The sequence below is a fragment of the Cnephaeus nilssonii genome (assembly GCF_951640355.1).
Source record: "Cnephaeus nilssonii genome assembly, chromosome: X".
NCBI classification, from domain to species: Eukaryota; Metazoa; Chordata; class Mammalia; order Chiroptera; family Vespertilionidae; genus Cnephaeus; species Cnephaeus nilssonii.
In genome coordinates this window covers 104,443,504-104,457,116 of record NC_137071.1, presented here as the reverse complement: position 1 = coordinate 104,457,116, position 13,613 = coordinate 104,443,504, and the positions used below count along the sequence as shown (strand labels likewise).

Genomic DNA, 13,613 nt, shown 5'->3' with positions numbered 1-13,613 from the left:
TACTTATTGAATTCCTACTATGTGTCTTGCATGGTGCTGGATGCTAGGGATACAATGATGAGCAATATGGTGCCTGCCTTTATGTAACTTGCAGTCTAATGGGGGATATCAGAGACCTAAAGATTCTCACAAGGGGTAACCTGAGAGTGGGACCTATGCCACTGGTTGTAGGGGAGTGAGTAAATACCATTTCACCTGAGCCCTGAATTATACAGGCTTGCTTTCATACTCCTTCTTCTAGTATCTTTTTATCAAAATCTTAACTGTGATACAACATATTACCTTAAAAATTGTTAAGACACCACTCTTGGAAAACATGTATCTCCTCCACCACTCCTCCACTAGTGGCAGTTCTCAGGGAGAGGAAAAAAGCCCTAGGCAAGTACAATATGGCACAGGGGCACTGGGAGCATAGATGATGGCACCTACCCTTGTTTGGGAGGTCAGAGAATGCCTAGTGTAAGAGAGGTATCAGCTGATACCTGAGGTTGAGTAGGAGCTGGAAGATGAAAGATAGTGAGAAAAAAGAGTTTTTCAGGCAGAGAGAACAGCTTATATAAAGTTTCAGACATGAAATAGGTAAAACTTGAGCCTAGAGCTCAGGGTTAAAGAATGAGAAATGATTTAGTTCATTTCCCTTCACAGCCACCATTTTGTATGTAAGGGAAACAAAGCCAGAGAACAGGTTAATTAAGTCCTGGGTCATGGTGTTTCTCTTCCTTTGGTCTTTCTACTACAGAAAACTGTATGTCTCAGACTAAGTTGGGAGGGCTGTTAGCTGTCATTTGGTCCACCTTTCTGCATGTCACCAGTGTCCCAGAAAAGGGAAAGAACTTTCCAGGAATAGGAGGGTTTGGGCTTACACTTGGTCTTTTGACTGTTAGCGTAGGCCCTTTGCACCATCTCCACCTTTAAATCAGGCTACGCCAAAGCAATTACATTGGAAAGGGAGCCCTGAACCATTAAGCTGGCTTTAGAGGAACAGAGTTGGTCAAAAACAGAAAATGAGTAGCTTCCTAATGGACCCAGGCTGTACTCACAAGTACTCAGTTCTTAGTGGCTGCAGGGCTCAGAAATATGAAGATTTGGCATCTTCTGAAAGTGGCCCAGTAGACTCCCCAAGGGACATCATTTGGGCTCACCTCCTCTAAATTTTCTTGACAAGTCTTCAGAAGATTTGATTCCTCTCCCTCCTGTCTTGCATCTGCCCTATCTTTCATCTCTTCACTTGTGCCCTATAAAAGGCAGTTTTCAGCTGCCTTGTTTCCTGAAGCCTTGACATGTAACACTTTGGCCCTGTTAATTATCAAACTCCACACCTTAAGGACTACATTCTAGTTTGTTTCTTTTAAACCAACATTTGTTAAGTAGACCTGCCCTATCACTCACTAGCTGTATGAATTTTGTCCCAAGTTTTTAAGCCTCCTCTTGCCTCAGTTTAACTGGAAAAAAAATGATACTTTTTTCAGTGACCTAGTAAAAAAGTAACTGACTCACTGTGGGTACAAGATAAAATACCTACTGTGTACTAGACCATGTGGGAGACAAGACACATAATGCCTGTGCTCTGGCCTCAGAGTTCTTGGTCCTCTTTGGGGGGATGAATGTCCTCAGAGACTTGTTCCAAGCTAGATGTTGATCAACCTACTTCCATTTCCAGTGAGGATAGAACAGGAAGTGGCTTATAACTAAGTCATGATGGATTTATGTTCCTTATAAGGAGGGGCTCCCGAGAAGTAAGGATGGTTGAGGTTTAGAACTAGAATAAGTTGGGACATATCAGGGTCCAGAAAGTTATCAAAGTAGGGAATAGTTTGATTTTGTTGCTTGTGCAGTATTGAGTAGCAGGAACAAAAACAATGCTTGTTGGGTAGATATTTGGGTGTATGGAGATTAATAAATTGTTCTAGTTTGGTATAAATGAGACCTTATATGAAGACAGGAGATGAGCTACACAATCTCTAAAAATTCTTAACTTGTGATTTTATTTTCCATATTTCTCTACTTAATGATGTATAGTACTTCAGAATTCTATATTGATTACTGGCATGCAAAAAATTAGAAATTTAGGACCTGAACTCCTCTTCCTTATGTTTCATCTATAGATCAAAAACGACACTAAAGCATTAACCACATATGTTGTGAGTGCCAGCATTTCAGATACATCTATTCAAAACTTGGCTGACCCAGTAGTTATTACTCTGCAGCATATTGAAGGAAACCAGGTAACACATCCATTTTCATCTCAGAATAAAAAGGCCTCAGAACCCCTCCATGATTTTCCCAATAAAAATAATTGGCCAGTTAGCAGATATGATCTAAAACTTAATGAAGATTATTCCATTTCAGGTAGCTGAGATGTATTGTAATTGGGACTTCTAGAATTAATGCCTTAATCTAAAGGGATAACTTAATGGTGGACTTCTAGCACTGTGACAGATTGGCAGAGGAGTGACTATGTGCATGTGGATTTGTGATTGTCCCATCACACTAACTGGTATTTAATTCCATGTATTTAAGAGTGAAGCAAACAACTCAAAATAATAATTAAATACTTTTATCCTTTGAATTTCCATGAAGAACATTAAAATATGTATTAATTATCACCAAAGATTTAAAGCCATAGTCATATGGCAAAACATAAGGTATATATTGCTAAATGATCAAATTTAGCCATGGTATAATAATGAACTACTATTGCATTTTTGATGTTAATGTATGTCCAGTGAGAAGTCTTAATAGCTTCCTTCATTCCCAATCTAAAAGACCACATAGTACAGCATATTTTTCACAGCTCTTAATTCTAGATGGGAAGAAGAAAGAATGGAAAAGGGAATTAAAAAGAACCCAGATACAAAATGAAACATGTTAGCTACAGATTGCAGGAGCTGGTGAGGCCTCAGGAATGCTCATTAGGCATAAGAAGGAGGCAGCTCAACATTGTACCTATAAGGCTTGATCTCAGCTTTGAGCCCAAAATTCCAAAGTTCCATGTGGAACATCTCCCACACATTGGACCTGTACTGTCCATCCACAACCTCCTCCTGGGCCTCGCACGAGGAGAGTGTGGAAAATTCATATGTTACCAAATATTTTAAGGGACACACACCAGATCACCATGCAGTAACATGCTGTTTTCTCACTTGTAAATCCAAAGTTACCTATGGTTAGTCTTAAAACCAACTCATAAATAGTCTGTGTGTGTCTACTGTTTGAAAAAACAGTGAGAAAAAAACACTTGTGTGTACTCGCTGTTGTGTAGTAACTATCACAAGGAAAGGTGCTTACCTCTCTGATTTTTCTTTTTTTCTAGAATTATGATCAAGTTCATTGTGCCTTCTGGGACTTTGTGAAGAACAGTAAGTATTTTTCAAAACTTTGTCTTTGTCTTTCAGTGACAAAGGTTTTTTTTTTTTTTTTGTTTTGTTTTTTAAAAAAAAACATGTTCTTTTCTATAAGAGACTTATTTGGGGGATAGAAAGTCACACAACTCAGGGGTAAGCAAAGTTGGAAGAAAGCTAGAAGACCCAGAGCAGATTGGCCTTGAGCTGATTGAAGAAATTTGAGGAATGGACACCTGGCTCTTTATCTGTGGTTTCCCATGGAGATTTGCAACATCTACTACTAGACCCTTCCCTTTTTTCCTCATCTCTTCTAGCCTTACTGTGTGTCCTTTGGTAGTCCATTTATCTCTTGGGGCTCCAATCTTTTTATCTTTTCATTGAGGAGATAAGACTTCTAGCTTGGTCTTTAAGGGCCCTTCTTGATTTGCTAGGTATGAATCTTTGGGGATAGTAAGAGAATGGGTTGGGGATAAGATGCTGAATGGGTCCCTCTTAGGCTTGCAATCTCAATTTGAATCTTCAGGGATATTGCCTAATCTCAGAGAATTACCATACAGAATCAATTTCCCCTGGAATGCCAGGAGTGGCTATGTGACCAGTCTTCCACCTGTGGAAGCTCTGCCTGGGAACTTGTCATTTTACACTATCCTTGGAATTCTGAGAGAAAAGAGAAAGTCTCTTTCCACTCAATTCCATGGGATGTGAGAATCTACTCCTTTCCTACAACAGAAATAGTTCTGTGCTTTCCTGGTCCCCTCTAAGACTCCCAGGATAAGAGTCCTATAAAATGGTGAGCTTTGCCCCTCACAGCTGAAATAAGTTGATCTGCTCATTAATGCAAGTTCCTTGGCTCCTCCAGGCCACCCTTTGCCCCCCACCTCTCTGTCCATGGATCCAGAATCTCTGGAATATATGGAGTTATCCTAGATGGAAAAATGTTGATCATACTTAGCTGTCTGCCTTAGAATAACCTCTTTGGTCTGGTGCTATCCTGGAGGTTCTACTCTAAATCTGGTCTAGTACCCAAGATCTACAGGTTATGGGGGTTTGAGGGTTGGTGTTAGAATCCTAAATATGCTCAGGAGTGAGAAACTAGGCAGGTGTCAAGTAGACCAGAAGCTCTAATTGGCCCTAAGGAGCTTCAGACCATGATCTGGCTTGAGTACAAAGAACGTGAGATTATTTGAATTCTGGATTGAACTGGTTATTTTAGATGTCTATTCCAGTCTCACAGCATATGCCCAAGTGTCAGCCTATATTCCATAACTTGTGTCCTTCAGAAAGTTTTAGATCTACCTGTTTCCTATTTGTGCTACTTGAAAAAAGAACAGTACTTATTCTGTCACTTTAGCATGGTGGCAGGACTGTTGCTCATGATTAGAGTCTATCATAATCTTTATAGGAACAGGAAAAGTGAGAGACAAGAAGTTATGAGATTTATGAAGTCCCCCCAAAATCAATTTAGCTTATTAGACTTAATTTAATTTCAGTGTTCAATTATACCTCTATGTTGCTGTCTTAACAAACAATACTAATTATAAGACACGTTTGGAAGGTGCATATAATGAAAAGTTAAATATTTCTGAGAAAAACAAAAATTGCTTTGAAATTTCCTTCTGTCTCCTGCAGATGGGCAAGGTGGATGGAATTCATCAGGCTGTAAAGTAAAGGAAACAAATATAAATTATACAATCTGTCATTGTGACCACCTCACCCATTTTGGAGTCTTAATGGTAAGTTGTCTCTTAAACATTCCTTGATAGAATTTTGACAACTTTTATTGGATTACAGTTCAGGAATATATTTGTGAACTAAGTTATAGAAAAGTGTCAAACAAGTGGGAAAAAAGCTCCCCTGGGGGATCCAAGATGGCTGCCGATGGGACGGTAGGCTGCAAGATAGTATGCTAGTGAGAGAATGAAAGGAGATTGTGTAGATGCAGGGAGTGTCTGTATTTGTGAGAGAGGGAAAGCTATATTCCACAGAACTGTTGGGGACTGGCGGACTGGGATCCCCTGGCTGGGCAGCCTCTACTGCTGCTGAAATCTCTCCTGGAGCAGCTGGCTTTGCTGCAGAGACCATGCCATCTTGAAGGGGAGACCAGCTGTGATTGGAAGCCCAGCAGTACCTTCAACTTGGGAGAGACCTCGTATACCTCCCGGGACCCTACAACCACAACACCCAGGGACCAGCTGCCTCAGCTGCAAACCCAAGAACACCAGGACTCCAGCCTCCCTGACTGCAGGTGCCTAAAAAGTCTGTCCAGGGGGAGACAAAGTGGTGCTGAATATGCGGATGGACCCTGCACCTTCTCACAGAGCAGATAGAAGGAACAGCTGAATTGAACAATACCCAACTGGACTTGATGAATTAAATACAGCTGGTGAGGCCATCTCTGGACAGAAAGGTCAGATATCGCCTAGACAAAGTCAATGCAGGAGAGAGAGAACCACATAACCAGACACCTTGAAAGGAGTGATCCTGGGGAGACAAAGAACAGCCCTCATACAAAAGAAAAGAAGAATCACGAGAAAAGGAAGTAAACTAAATGGAGGCAAGCAATATGTCAGAGAAAGAATTCAGAGCAATGGTCATAAGGATGCTGAAAAGGTTGGAAGACAAATTCAACAATATGTGTAAGAACCAAGAGGAAATGAAGAAGAACCAAGAAGAAATGAAAAATGATATTACTGCAATAAAGAACTCAATAAAAAGCATCAACAGGAGATGAAACCAAGATGATGGCATACTGCTGCCTTGCACAACAATTTCAAAACTGCAACTGGAAGACAGAGCGGACATTGTCCAGAACCACCGGAAAGCTGACTGAGTGGAAATTCTACAACTAGAAGGAAAGATAAAAGGACACTGAGACCCAGAGGAGCTGTGGAGGACAGCGGTGTGCAGACCTGCGTGAGCGGAAAGGGCGGGCGGCTGAATATGCGGCTGGCTTACTCGCTGCGCGCAGCAAGCGCGCGGCTAGCTGTCTTGTTCGGGAGGGAAACAAAACCTCCCGACTGCACTGAAATCCAATTCCAGGTGAGACTTTGGGTACCCAGACTCATTCAGGGAGAAACTGAACTGTCTGGCAGCGGGCAAAACTTGAGGGAAGCTTTCTCTCAGAGGTGCGTGCAGCCATTGCTGCGGGACACTGAGACACAGGGGTTACGTAAGGCAGGGCTGACAGGAAACCAAGGCTGTCTGCTCCACCCAGAGACTCCGCCCCATCAAAGCTGAGCACAGAAGCTCTCCCAGCTGAGACACAGCTGATCCTCACAGCCAATTGGCCTGGAGGTCAACTCCCCCCAGTGATACTAACAACAATCTAGGCTTAATTACAACAAGACTGCACACACAGCCCACAAAGGGGCACATCAAGAGTGTCCACCTCAGGTAACTGGGGAGGCTAAAACACTGGGCCCTGCTAGGACACCTAGCACACAAAGCCACTCCATCAACTCAGGGAAGCAGCCAAAATGCGGAGACAAAGAGGCAGGTCACAAATTAAGGAAATGGAGGAAAATAAATGACTGGATATAGAGTTCAAAACCACAGTTATAAGTTTTTCAAGAATTTCCTAGAAAAGGCCAATAAATTTAACGAGACACTAGAGGATATGAAAAAGGATCAACTAGAAATGAAGCATACACTGACTAAAATAAAAAATATTATGCAGAGACCCAACAGCAGACTAGAGGATTGCAAGGACCAAGTGAAAGATTTGGAATACAAAGAAGCAAAAATCGCTCAACTGGAAAAGCAAAAAGCAACAAGAATAAAAAAAGTTGAAGATAGTGTAAGAAGCATCTGGAACAACTTCAAGCATACCAACATCAGAATTATGGGGGTCCCAGAAGAAGAGAGAGAGCAAGATACTGAAAACCTATTTGAAGAAATAATGACTGAAAACTTCCCCCACCTGGTGAAAGAAATAGACTTACAAGCCCAGGAAGCACACAGAACCCCAAACAAAAGGAATCCAAAGAGGACCACACCAAGACACATCATAATTAAAATGCCAAGAGCAAAAGTCTAAGAGAGAATATTAAAAGCAGCAAGAGAAAAACAGTTAATTACCTACAAGGGAGCACCCATACGATTGTCAGCTGATTTCTCAACAGAAACTATGCAGGCCAGACGGGAATGGCAAGAAAGGTTTTCCGCGTATAGGTCTTTTACCTCCTTAGTTAAGTTAATTCCTAGGTATCTTAATTTTTTTGGTGCGATGGTAAATGGGATTGCTTTTTTATTCTCTCTTTCTGTAAGTTCATTATTGGTGTATAGAAATGCCATAGATTTCTTGGCGTTAATTTTGTATCCCGCTATATTGCCGAATTCATTTATTAAGTCTATTAGTTTTTTGATGGAATCTTTTGGGTTTTTTATGTACAATATCATGTCATCTGCAAATAAGGACAGCTTCACTTCTTCTTTTCCAATTTGGATGCCTCTTATTTCTTCTTCTTGCCTAATTGCGATAGCTAATACTTCCAGTACGATGTCAAACAGGAGTGGTGAGAGTGGGCATCCCTGTCTTGTTCCTGTTCTTAGGGGAAATGGTTTTAGTTTTTGCCCTTTGAGTATGATGTTTGCTGTGGGTTTATCATATATATAGCTTTTATTATCTTGAGGTATGATCCTTCTATTCCCACCTTGTTGAGAGTTTTTATCAAGAAAGGGTGTTGGATTTTGTCAAATGCTTTTTCTGCATCTATTGATATGACTATGTGATTTTTTATCTCTCAATTTGTTTATGTGATGTATCACGTTTATTGATTTGCGGATATTGTACCATCCTTGCATTCCTGGGATAAATCCTACTTGGTCATGATGTATGAGATTTCTGATGTATTGCTGGAGCCGATTTGCTAGAATTTTGTTGAGGATTTTGGCATCTATGTTCATGAGGGATATTGGCCTGTACTTCTCTTTCATTGTGTTGTCTTTATCTGGTTTTGGTATTAGGGTGATGCTGGCTTCATAGAAGCAGCCTGGCAGTGTTCCTTCCTCTTGAATTTTTTGCAATAGTCTGAGGAGGATAGGTTTTAGTTCTTCCTTGAATGTTTGGTAAAACTCTCCTGTGAAGCCGTCTGGCCCTGGGCTTTTGTTTTCCGGAAGCTTTTTGATGACAGCTTCAATTTCTACCATAGTTACTGGCCTGTTGAGCTGTTTAGATTCTTCCTGATTGAGTTTTGGAAGGTTGTATTTGTCTAGGCATATGTCCATTTCCTCCAGGTTGTCCAGTTTGTTGGAATAGAGTTGTTCGTAGTATTTTGTAACAATCCTTTGTATTTCATCGGGGTCTGTTGTTATTTCACCTCTTTCATTCCTGATTTTGTTTATTTGGGTCCTCTCACTTTGCTTCTTGGTGAGCCTGGCTAGAGGTTCATCAATCTTGTTTATCCTTTCAAGGAACCAGCTCTTGGTTTTGTTGATCTTTTGTATTGTTTCTTTGGTCTCTATGTCGTTTATCTCCACTCTGATCTTTATTATTTCTTTCCTTCTGCTTACGCTGGGCTTTTCTTGTTGCTCTCTCTCTAACTCTTTGAGTTTTTGGGTTAGGTAATTTATTACCATTGTTTCTTGTTTTTTGCAGTAGACTTGTAGAGCTATGAACTTCCCTCTCAAGACTGCTTTCGCTGTGTCCCATAGATTTTGGATTGTTGTGTTTTCATTGTCATTTGTTGCCATGATGTTTTTTATTTCTTCCTTGATGTCTTTGGTAACCCAGTCATGGTTTAATACCATGCTGTTTAGTCTCCATGTGTTTGATTTCTTTTTTTTTTGTTATTGTAGTTTATTTCCAGTTTTATGCCACTGTGATCTGAGAAGAAACTTGATATGATTTCTATCTTCTTGAATTTGGAGATACTTTGCCTATGTCCTAACATATGGTCTATCTTTGAAAATGACCCATGTGCACTAGAGAAGAATTTATATTCTGTAGCTTTGGGGAGAAATGTTCTGAAGATGTCGATTAATTCCATCTGGTCTAGTGAGTCATTTAGGATTGATGTTTCTTTGCTGATTTTTGTTTAGAGGATTTGTCCAATGGTGATAGTGGGGTATTGAAATCTCCTACTATGATTGTATTGTTGTCAATCTCTCCTTTGATATCTTCCAGGAGTTTTTTAATCTATCTTGGTGCTCCTTTATTGGGTGCATATATGTTTACCAGAGTTATTTCTTCTTGTTTGATTTCTCCCTTTAATATTATGAAGTGGCCTTCATTATCTCTTGTTATGTCCTTCACTTTGAGATCTAATTTGTCAGATATAAGTATTGCTACCCCAGCTTTTTTTTCATTTCCATTCGCCTGGAAAACCTTTTTCCATCCCTTTACTCTCTGTCTGTATGCGTCCTTTTTTGAGGTGGGTTTCCTGTAGACAGCAGATATATGGGTTTTGTTTTCTTATCCAATCTGTTACCCTGTGTCTTTTGATTGGGGCATTAAATCCATTTACATTTAAAATTATTATTGATAGGTACTTATTTGTCGCCATTTTTATTCTATACCCCTGTGTTCCTTCTTTGCTTCCTATTTCTTTCTTTCTTTTTTTCTTTTACATCAGACCCTTTAGCATTTCTTTCATTGCTGGTTTGGTAGTGATAAACTCCCTTAGTCCTTTATTGTCTGTGAAGCTCCTGATTTCACCTTCAATTTTGATTGAAAACCTTGCTGGGTACAGTATTCTTAGATTGAGACCCTTCCTTTGCATGACTTTGTATATTTCATTCCATTCCCTTCTGGCCTGATGAGTTTCTGTTGAGAAATCAGTTGCTAGACTGATGGGGGTTCCTTTGTATGTAACTGTCTGTCTCTCTCTGGCTGCTTTTAAGATTCTTACTTTGTCGTTGGTGTTTGCAACTTAATTATAATGTGCCTTGGCGTCGGTCTTTTGGGGTTCATTTTGCTTGGAACTCTGTGAGCTTCTTGGATTTGTGTGGGGTTTTTCTTCCCTATATCAGGAAGTTTTCTGTTATTATTTCTTCAAACAGGTTTTCTATTCCTTGCTCAGTTTCCTTTCCTTCTGGTACCCCTATTATACTGATGTTGTTTTGTTTTGTGTTGTCCCGAGAGTCCCTTAGGCTGTCCTCATGCTTTCTAATTTTTGTTTCTAGAAGCTGTTGTAATTGGGTACTTTTTTCCATCTTGTCTTCTAGCTCACTTATGCAGTCCTCTGCTTCTTCTAGTCTACTCTTCATGCTTTCTATTGAGTTCTTTACAGCAGCGATGTCATTTTTCATTTCTTCTTGGTTCTTCTTCATTTCCTCTTGGTTCTTACTCATATTGTCGAATTTGTCTTCCATCCTTTTCAGCCACCTTATGACCATTTCTCTGAATTCTTTCTCTGATAGGTTGTTTGCCTCTAATTCGTTTTACTTCCTTTTCTGGTGATGCCTGCTTTTCTTTCCTATGGGGGCTATTTCTTTGTCTCCCCATGGTCTCTCTTCTCCAGATGTCTGGTTATGTAGTTCTCTCTCTCTGGCGTTGATTTAAAGGTACAAAATACAACACAACCAGGCACAACACACAAGGCACTGAACAGAATTGTATTCACGATATTAATAACCTCCAATAAAGGTAACCACCAGAGAAAGACAAATTAGGCAATAGGAGTGGAAGAGGGAGAGTAAAAAGAAAGAACAAAAAAAAGAGTGTGAATCTGAACTTGGGAAAAGAGCAGAAAAAAAAAGAAAAGAAAAGAAAGTAAGGGAGACAAGAACGATACTAAGAGAGAAAAGGGAAACAAACTATATATATGGGGAGCAAACTCCACTAGAACAACCACTAATCCCAGCAAATTCCAGCAACACGAGCCTGGAGATTAATACAAACTGCAACACCAACTAATATCAAGTGAGGCAAGGGAAAACAAAAGTAACAAACAAACAAAAACAAAGCAAACAAAAGAACCAACTAAACAAACAAAAAGAATAATCAAAACAATCTCATAAAAAAGCATAAAAATTCAATCTAATCAACATTCAAGCAAACAACAACAAAAGGCCAGAGAGAAAAATAATTTTTTTTGGGTAGCGTAGAGAGAGTTATGTATGGATTTGGAGCAAGGGGTTGGGAATTAGATATATAAGTAGGGTGAAATTTTAGCAGAGGGTAAACTGAAAAAGTAGGGAAAATCTAAAGCCAGAAAGGGTTAAGATAAACAGGAGACCAAAAGGGGAAAGGTTAGGAGGAGAGTGATGGCATAATGTTAGCGTTCAGATAGGGTAAAACGATTGTAAGGGAAAGATGCAAATAGAATGTAGGACACTAATCCCAAAATAAAAGAAAGAGAAAATCAAATGACATTGAAAAAAAGGTAAAATAATAGTAATAATAATGCTGATTGAAAATAAAAATGTAATAATTAAAAAGGTGAAAATCGAGTGAGGAAAAAAAATTTAGTTTCTTAAGTAAAAGATACAAAAAATGAAAATAAAAAAATTAGAATAAAAAAATTAAAAAAATTGAAAAAAGAATTTAAAATTAAAAAATAGGAAGACTAAAATGTGCAGTAGCGGCTGTCATTCACTTCCTCTTTTATTCTGTTTGGTATGCCTGTTTCCCAGTCTGGGCGGTATTTCAGTTCAGCTTGGTTCCACTGCTCCTCAGTGTTGTAAGCCAGTCCTGCTTTTTAAGCCGGCCGTGTCTTAATTTCTCGTATTTATTTTTGATTACACCAGAGACAATTAGCGTTTCAGCCCCTTGGTGGCAGTGTTTCTGAATTGACTTCCGGGCCTCTCTAGCTTTTTTCCCCCCTCTATGGCACTCACTACCGGTTTGTGGAGGTGTGTGCCTCAGAGCTTGTGGAGGTGTGCGCCTCAGAGCTGCCTCTCCGATGGTCACACCCAGCTCTGCTCCCCAGGTTCCAAAAAAACAACTTCCCCCTGCAGTCTTTCAGGGTTTTTCCCCCTGGGTTTTCCTATGTATTGGGCTTAGTAATCAGAGTCGGAAAGAGCCCAAGTGTGCGGATAGTGGGTTTGCGCGCAAGACTAAGCAGCCTGCACTCCTTTGAAAATTCTTAGTCTGACCCTCCTCGTCAGATTAAAATGAGTTGATTTTAAGAGGTCACTTCTGTTAGCAGCTCAGAGGACCCCCTTCCATAATCACTGATCACGGCAGTTCCAACTGCCGCTGATTTAGACCTCCCGGTTCCTGCTGGTCCTGCAGCTCGCGCGCTTCCCTCTCCCACCGCAGGGATTAGAAACCACACCTTATTTCAGGCGAAATCTGACCTTTCCGTGGTGCAGTGAAGAGTTCCTTTGAATCCGAATGTTTGCGCCGATAGGGGACCGGTGTTCAGGTGCTCGCAGCTGTTCAGTGTTTGCAGTTGTCGTGGAAAGTCAGGTTTCCAATAAAATCCTCCTTTCCTTGCATGATGGCGAGGTGCCCGGTGAGCCCGCAGCTCCGGGAGGGGACCCAGCCCCTGTGGGTGCTGCACAGTCAGGGGAACCCTGCCCAGCACTCCCCCGCCTTCTCCTGGAATTTAGCTGTCCCTTGGCTTGCCAACATACACTCCCCCTGCGAACCTCTGCTGCTCCTACTCTCCACCCCAGGACCAGACTCCAAACACGACTCTATTCAGTCGCCATTTTTTCTCCATATACCCTATCGACTGATTTCTCAACAGAAGCACATCAGGCCAGGAGGGAATGGAATGAAATATACAAAGTCATGCAATGCAAGGATCTGAATCCAAGAATAATGTACCCAGCAAGGCTATCAATCAAAATTGAGGTTGAAATCAGGAGATTCACAGACAAAAAAGGACTAAGGGAATTTATTACCACCAAACCAGCAATGTAAGCATTGCTAAATGCTATGCTTTAAAAAGAAGTAATAGGAAGGGAAGAAGGAACACAGGCATAAAGAATAAAAATGGTGACAAACAAGAACCAATCAATAACTTTAAATGTAAATGGATTAAATGCCCCAATCAAAAGATATAGGGTAGCTGAGTGGATAAGAAAACATGACCCATATATCTGCTGTCTATAAGAGACCCACCCCAGAACAAAGGACTCACACAGACTGATGGTGAAGGGATGGAAAAAGGTTTTTCAGGCGAATGGATATGAAAAAAAGGCTGGGGTAGCAATGCATATATCTTACAAATTAGAACTCAAAGTTCAGGCCAAAACAAGAGATAAGGAAGGCCACTTTGTAATATTAAAGGAAACAATTCAAGAAGATATAGCTCTGGTAAACATATATACATCCAATACAGAAGCACCCAAATTAAAAAAAAAAAAACAGTTCTGGAG

The 13,613-nt window shown here is 40.4% G+C and overlaps 1 protein-coding gene across 1 annotated transcript in view; it reads left to right on the top strand.

The window, feature by feature from the left end:
- The window catches only part of LOC307095401 (adhesion G-protein coupled receptor G4-like), a gene marked incomplete at both ends in the record, with an annotated part of 116,952 nt that overhangs the window by 44,986 nt on the left and 58,353 nt on the right, over positions 1-13,613 (top strand). The window contains 3 exons of the mRNA XM_079764607.1: positions 2,106-2,225; positions 3,314-3,359; positions 4,974-5,077. Coding sequence (XP_079620733.1) covers positions 2,106-2,225; positions 3,314-3,359; positions 4,974-5,077 — 270 coding nt within the window. The remainder of the gene's footprint in view (positions 1-2,105; positions 2,226-3,313; positions 3,360-4,973; positions 5,078-13,613) is intronic.